We start from the raw sequence: 7521 nt of genomic DNA on the forward strand, positions 1-7521 counted from the left end.
CACACTCACCTAAGACCATTTCAGTATTAGTTGATTTTTTTAACCCTGAAAAAGTTTGCAATACTGAGTTTGTACCCTTTCAATAATGGGTGAATACTTGTAGCCCTATATCTCAGCTCCATATAACAATATTGTGTTAACCATCGAGTCAAATACCTTGAAACTCTCTATGTAATTAAGATAGCCATTTATTTCTGGTAGCTACCTATGCAGTTCATTGACTTCCTAGCATGCATAATTAGTTTATTATACGATCGAGACCAAAATAGTTTAGGTGTAAATATTATCCCCATATCTTCATAAAAGGATACTACATTTAAAGGGGCTTCGCCAAACGTCTTTTGTTGTGTATTTTTAGAGGGCCACCCCTACGAAATACCATAACCTCTGTTTTATAAACATTAACCTTCATGCCTGTATTTTCACAAAATCAGAATATACTATATAGCATTAATTTGGCGTTGTAATCGAATTATAGTGTTGTCTATGTTGTATGCAAACATGAGTGCAACAACATCTGGTACATGTATATCGTTAGTAACAAAAACAGCCGTTTTCACAGTGGTTTCTAAGGTATGTACAGATATCATTTATAAATAATAGGGGGCTATTGATATCCCCCTGTCTGGTCCCCTTTAAACATGGGAAGCTATCAGAAGGGCCGTAATTGGTTTTCACACCAGCATTGATATTTGAATACATAGCTTTCAAAGCATTTAAAAACTTACCACTTACTCGCTTATTCAGCAGGCTTACAAACAGCTTTTGGTGTATCAAATTATCAAACGCTTTAGCAAAATCTACATTTAAAACATAAAATCTACCACGACTTTTTGTAAGATACTTCTGTATTAAAGCGCTTCAAGTACAACCGTTATCAGTTGCCGAGTACCCAACCCGGAAGCCAGCTTGTGCTTCGTCTATTTTGCTGTACATTTCAGCCCAATTATATAAACAATCATTTAGAGCTGAAGAATACACTTTACATAAAATATTAACCAAAGAAATCACTCTATAATTACCAGGGTCCTCCTTAGAACCAGTTTTATGCATTGGACATATTATGCTTTCGGACCAATGTTTCGTAAACTGACCTGTATTAAATATATGATTCACGTAAGCAGTGGCACGGTAGCATGTTTTGTTGTAGTTATGAATTCTACAAGGATCATATCTGGTCCAGGAGTTTTGCTTGGTTTTAACTTCTTTATCGCAAACAACACTTCATCGTTCGTAATGACAGAGTTCAACTGCTCGTCAACTGATGTATCATTATCATATATATTCCGCTCATCGTCTACATATTCTGTATTAAAATGACCAGCTACACGGAACAGGTTTGTGAAATATTTATACCAAACGTTGCAGGATACATTTTTATTATGTACGGCAACCCTTTTCCCCGAGCTACGCAAAACGTTCCAAAATTCCTTAGGATTGCTCCGGGATTCTATTAGCTCATTTCGTTGTGTCGATTGGTATGCAGTATACCCTCGCATTGCGCGTTGATACAACTGTAAGTCTAATAAACTACTAGTAAATGAAACACGAAAATTCCTAAGAGAACTCCATTTAGCCAATTTGTTCTCGTCGCACATATCTCCCCAGCATGGTGGATGTAACTGTATATAACTTATATGTTGTCTTTTTAAGAGGCAGCATTCTAGTGCCCTTGCTTTAAATATTCAAACTAATAGGCACACTGCATTATTAATATCATTGCGTATCGCCGCTAAAAAGGCGTTATAAGCCAGGTTAAATTTTAGTGTAAGTGTAAATGAGCTTACAAATGCATGACATTTATGGTCACCCCATTGAAAACACTTTGTTGATGTCTCATTGTTATTTACGGTACTATATGGAGTATTTGCATGTTTATATTATGTTTGGACTTGCAACTAATCGGGAAAGTAAATTTCCAGTTAACAAGAAAGTGGTCCGTTTCATCGCTGTCCAAGACATTAAAATATGAAATATTATAATCAACGACCGATTTCCCGTCCCCAGATGTACACGTGATATAACCCTCTACATCGTAAAATAATCTTCCATTTAAAACATTGACTTCGAATATACAACACAGTTCCATTCAATCAATGCCATAATTATTATGCTTAACGTCTCGATAATTCTTAGGTTATTCAAAATCATCCTCAATGTAATTTACATTACCAAAAATATAATAAATCTCCAGCTAAATAAAGTAAACATTCCGGATAGTCTATCATAATTCCGTCAAGATTATTATTTTCATAGATATATGAGCCTTATTTGACTGTATTGAAGCCATTGATACCAAAATGTGCTGATTTTGTGAAAAAAAGTTAAAATAAATGCCTAGACTGTCAATTTGAGAAAGTGCAGCTTTAAGTAAGAAAAAATGCTGAATCACTGAAATTTAGTGCAGAAAATCTGTATCCTTCAAAATCATAATGCAATCTGAATAGATTAATAACATAAATTCAACAAGAATGCACAATGCATGTAGGTTCAATGCAGTTGGCTTTATTCATAAGACTTTGCATTGTCACTATTGTCATCAAGGTATGTCAACACCAGCAAAGTCCCAGAGAAATGCAGGAAATAAAGAAAATGAAATAAACACCATTACTGTCAGTGGTAAAATAGCTATAAATATTGTGTTAATCAAATGTTCTTTAACATTCCAGTCTCTGAATAGCAATAGCATATGAAAGAGAGATAGAGCCCACAACTCCAGTCTCTAATCCATGTACCAGGCCCACAACTCCAGTCTCTAATCCATGTATCAGGCCTACAACTCCAGTCTCTAATCCATGTACCAGGCCTACAAATCTAGTCTCTGAATAGCAATAGCATATGAAAGAGAGAAAGAGCCCACAACTCCAGTCTCTAATCAATGTACCAGGCCCACAACTCCAGTCTCTAATCCATGTATCAGGCTTACAACTCCAGTCTCTTATCCATGTAACAGGCCCACAACTCCGGTTTCTAATCCATGTACCAGGCACACAACTCCGGTTTCTAATACATGGACCAGACGTACAACTCCAGTCTCTTAGCCATGTACCAGGCCCACAACTCCAGTCTCTAAGCAATGTATCCGGCCGACAACTCCAGTCTCTAATCCATGTACCAGGCCTACAACACCAGTCTCTAAACCATGTACCAGGCCTACAACTCCAGTCGCTAATCCATGTACCTGGCCTACAACTCCAGTCTCTGAATAGAAATAGCACATAAAAGAGAGAAAGAGCCCACAACTCCAGTCTCTAATCCACGTACCAGGCCAATAACTCCAGTCTCTGAAAAGAGATAGCACATAAATGAGAGAAAGAGCCCACAACTCCAGTCTCCTATCTATGTACCAGTCTTACGACTCCAGTCTCTGAATAGAAAAAGCACACAAAAGAAAGAAAGAGCCCACAACTCCAGTCTCTAATCTATGTACCAGGCCCACGACTCCAGTCTTTGAATAGAAATAGCCATAAAGGATAACCACAGGCTCCCACAGTTGTAATCTACAATAGAGTAAAACAGCACTATGCTCCAACAACTGTATTCTACAACACAGAAATACAACAACAGGCTTCAACAGCTGCACTCTACAACAGAGAAACACCACAAAAGTCATCTGTAGCTGCACTCGACAAAAGAGTCATTTAACAATAGCCCAAACAGCTGTACCCCACAACAGCGTAATACATTCATAGGCTCCAAAGGCGGAACTCAACAAATGAGTTATATAACAACAGGCTCCACCCGGTGTTCTGTACAACAGAGTAAAACCAAAATGGGCACCAACCGCTGACTCTATCACATAGGAATAAAACAAAATGCTCCAACAGCTGTACTCCCAAATAGAGTAAATCAACAATAGGCTCTAACAATTGTACTCTTAAACAGAGGAATACAACAAAAGGCTTCAACAGTTGGACTCCAACCACAGGAATACCACAACAGGCTGAATCAGTTGTACTTTTCAATAGAGTTATACAACAAAGGCTCCTACAGCTGCACTTTACCAAAAAGTAATACAACAATAGGCTCCCAATAGCTGTACCTTACGATAGAGTAATACAACAACAGGCTCCCAACAGCTGTACCTTACAATAGAGTAATACAACAACATGCCCCAACTGTAGCACTCTACAACAGAGTAAAACCATATTAGGCTCCCAACAGCTGTACCTCACAATAGAGCAATACAACAACAGGCTCCCAATAGCTGTACCGCACAACAGAGCAACACAACAACAGGCTCCCAATAAGCTGTACCTCACAATAGAGCAATACAACAACAGGCTCCCAATAGCTGTACCTCACAACAGAGCAACACAACAACAGGCTCCCAATAAGCTGTACCTCACAATAGAGCAATACAACAGCAGGCTCCAACCGTTGAACTCTACAACAGAGCAATACAACAACAGGCTCCCGATAGCTGCACTTTTACAATGAATAGAGTAATACCACAACAGACTTCAACAGGTGTACTCTACTATAGAGCAACAAAACAATAGGCGCCTACAGCTGTACTTTACAATAGGCTAATACAACAATAGACTCGAACAGCTGCACTCTACATCAGAAATACAACAAATTGGCTTAAAAAGCCATACTCCACATTTTTATAAGAGTATTACAAGAATAGGTTGCAATAGGTTATTACAAAATCGGCCCCAAAAGCAGAACTCCACAATAGAGTAATGCAAAAAAATAAAAATAATACAACAATAGGTTCCCAAAAGCCATACTCTAGAATAGCGGAATACCGTAACTAGATCCTGTAGCGGCACTCTGCAATAGAGTAATACAACAGCAGGCTCCAATAGCCTACTCCACAATAGAGTAATACCACCATGGTCCCCAATAGCCGTATTCAGCCACAGAGACAAACAGCAATAGGCTCCAGGGCCGAACTCTACAATTTAGAGTTGTACCACAATCAGCCTCCAAAAGACTGAAATACACAACAGACTAAACAAAAATGGGCTCGAAATTCCATACTCATTAATAGAGTAATACCGTGATAGGGTCCAATAGCCGTATTCTGTAATAGAATAATGCAACAATACGTTCCAATAGCCGGACTAGACAATAGAGTGAAAAGCAACAATCGATCTTAATAGACAAACACCACAATAGAGCAATATCACAATAGGTCCTTATAGCCGTACTTAGCAATAGAGTAATACCCCAATAGCTTTACTCAACAAAACAGGAAAGCACTAATCGCCCCAAAAGTCGCATTCCACAATCGAGGTAATCTAAAATTAGGTGTCAATATCTGTACCCCACCAAAGAGTAATACAACAAAAAGGCCCAAATAGCTCTACTCCACAGAAGTTAAACAACTATCAGCAAATACACACATTCCACAAAAAAGAAATATAACCAAAGGCTCCAATAGCCGTAGTCTACAATAGAGTAATATAACAATATGCTCCAAAAGGTCACTCAACAATAGAGTAATTTATAATAACAATATGTCCCAATAGCAAAACTGCCAAATAGAGGAAAACAACAAACGACCCCAAAGGTAATTTTACAATAGAGTTATAAAACAATAGGCTCTAATAGCCGTACTCCACAATAGAGTAAAATAACAAACGACCCCAAAGGTCATTTTACAATACAGTTATAAAACAATAGGCTCTAATAGCCGTACTCCACAATAGAGTAAACAACAAACGACCCTAATAATCATTTTACAATACGGTTATAAAACAATAGGCTCAATTAGCCGTACTCCACAAAAGAGTAAAACAACAAACGACCCCAATAGTCATTTTACAATACAGTTATAAAACAATTGTCCTTTCCGATAACTCGATTATCTTTCCCTGAATACTCTTCAAGTGGGCATGCGCAAAAAGCGGAAATTTACTTCCGGGGACTACACAAACCAGGAAGTAAACAGCAACAAGTGAAAATGGAAAGTAAAGATTCAAAACTAATAAAGAAAACGGGCAGGAAAACCCCTAAGTACTGTTGTATTTGTAAAGGAATTTACAGAGGAAAGGTTATTGATGGGAGAAAAGTGTCATTGCACCGTTTTCCTCAGAACAAACGTTTAAAACGTGTGTGGGTGCAGCGATGTAAAACGGTCATGAGATCGTTCCAGTGGAATGAACACAGACGATTGTGTAGTGAGCATTTTGTTGGCTTCAGAGGACCTTCATTCCAGCATACACTTCCATCTATGTTTCCAACTGAGACTGGTGCTACCAAAACCTTCCAGCCAACGGTATTTTTTATTTCTTATATTAGTTTAAGTTCTTCCTTACATGCACCTCAAAATGAATTATGTTATATCAACGGTGCTTAAAAACAATGTCACAGCACTTATTTGTAAATTTTGTAATTTAAGAAATGATTAAAGAATTGTTTTCAAATACAGCCTGGAAAAATGTGTACCATATAGCCTGGCAGATTTTGTACTAAAACATTTATCTTATACAGTTTCATTTGCAATTTCAGCTCCTTGATGAAGACGTAGGTGATGATGATGATGGTGATACGGTCAATGACGATTTAGACCTAGAACTGTCAAATGATGATAGTATACAGCCACAACTGTCATTTGTATCCCCTTCCGGGCATGCCATTGATACCTCTGTCCACCTGCATGATTACTGCATGGGACCAGTACTACAGCCACAGAATCAGTCCTTTAGGTATTGTTCAATATATATATATATTGCTTCTTGTGCTATGAAATCGATCTGATAAGTTAATTACTTCTGATCATTTTTCTTCATTCTTTAACAAAAATAGGAAAATTTAAGTGTTTGTAAATGTTTAAGGCCAAAAAAACAAACATTTGGTTAGGGTTACCAGACTGTACATGTAAGATGTGGTAAATGGGTACATGATCAATTTGTATATGTTTCAGATGTTGTGACACACAGACTGAGAACAACTGTGCAGTGATGGAAGTACAAACTGAAGAAAGTTTCCTGGGAAAAAACAGCAGACTTCAGTTCACAAACAGAACATTCTACTAGAGACTTTGGTGTACAATGTCAGCTACCTATGCTCACATATGATGACGTAAAATACAATGACGATTTGGTCAGTTTTTACACCGGAATCCCTAATCGAGTTGTGTTTGAAGCTTTGTTTGATGAAATCAAGGATGAAGCTGAAGTGCGGACATCAAGGCGGAAACTTAACTATAAAGATTCAGATGGAGGACGGCCAAGAACTCTAAGTGTTCTGGATGAATTTTTCATGGTGCTGATGCGCCTACGTCTAGGTCTGTTATTTGAAGATCTAGGTACTAGGTTTTGCATATCCACTTCACAATGTAGTGACATTGTTGAAAGATGGATCAACTATTTACATGTACAATTATCCTTTCTTGTTCAATGGCCATCTCGTGAGGTAGTGAAAAATAACATGCCTGAACAATTTAAAGAGAAATATTCTAACACTAGAATTATTATCGACTGCACTGAAATTTACAGTGAAACATCCAGTTCTCTTTCTTTGAAAAGTTTAATGTACAGTGATTACAAGTCTCACATGACTCATAAG

The 7521-nt window shown here is 37.7% G+C and overlaps 1 protein-coding gene across 1 annotated transcript; it reads left to right on the forward strand.

The window, feature by feature from the left end:
• The first annotated feature begins 5908 nt into the window (after window positions 1–5908).
• On the forward strand, window positions 5909–7081 carry LOC128229941 (uncharacterized). The gene is made up of 3 exons (XM_052941861.1): window positions 5909–6229; window positions 6463–6659; window positions 6878–7081. The coding sequence occupies exons 1-3, from the start codon at window positions 5915–5917 to the stop codon at window positions 6987–6989; spliced, it is 624 nt and encodes a 207-aa protein (XP_052797821.1). The 5' UTR covers window positions 5909–5914; the 3' UTR covers window positions 6990–7081.
• The last annotated feature ends 440 nt before the right edge of the window (window positions 7082–7521 follow it).

This window comes from Mya arenaria, chromosome 4 (genome assembly GCF_026914265.1).
Source record: "Mya arenaria isolate MELC-2E11 chromosome 4, ASM2691426v1".
NCBI lineage: Eukaryota > Metazoa > Mollusca > Bivalvia > Myida > Myidae > Mya > Mya arenaria.

Bases quoted from the DNA above. Each gene is read 5' to 3' on its own strand.
- LOC128229941 (XM_052941861.1), top strand. From the start codon at position 5,915: ATGGAAAGTAAAGATTCAAAACTAATAAAGAAAACGGGCAGGAAAACC. The intron at 6,230-6,462 runs GTATTTTTTATT...TTGCAATTTCAG, and splicing joins CCAAAACCTTCCAGCCAACG to CTCCTTGATGAAGACGTAGG. The intron at 6,660-6,877 runs GTATTGTTCAAT...TATATGTTTCAG, and splicing joins CCACAGAATCAGTCCTTTAG to ATGTTGTGACACACAGACTG.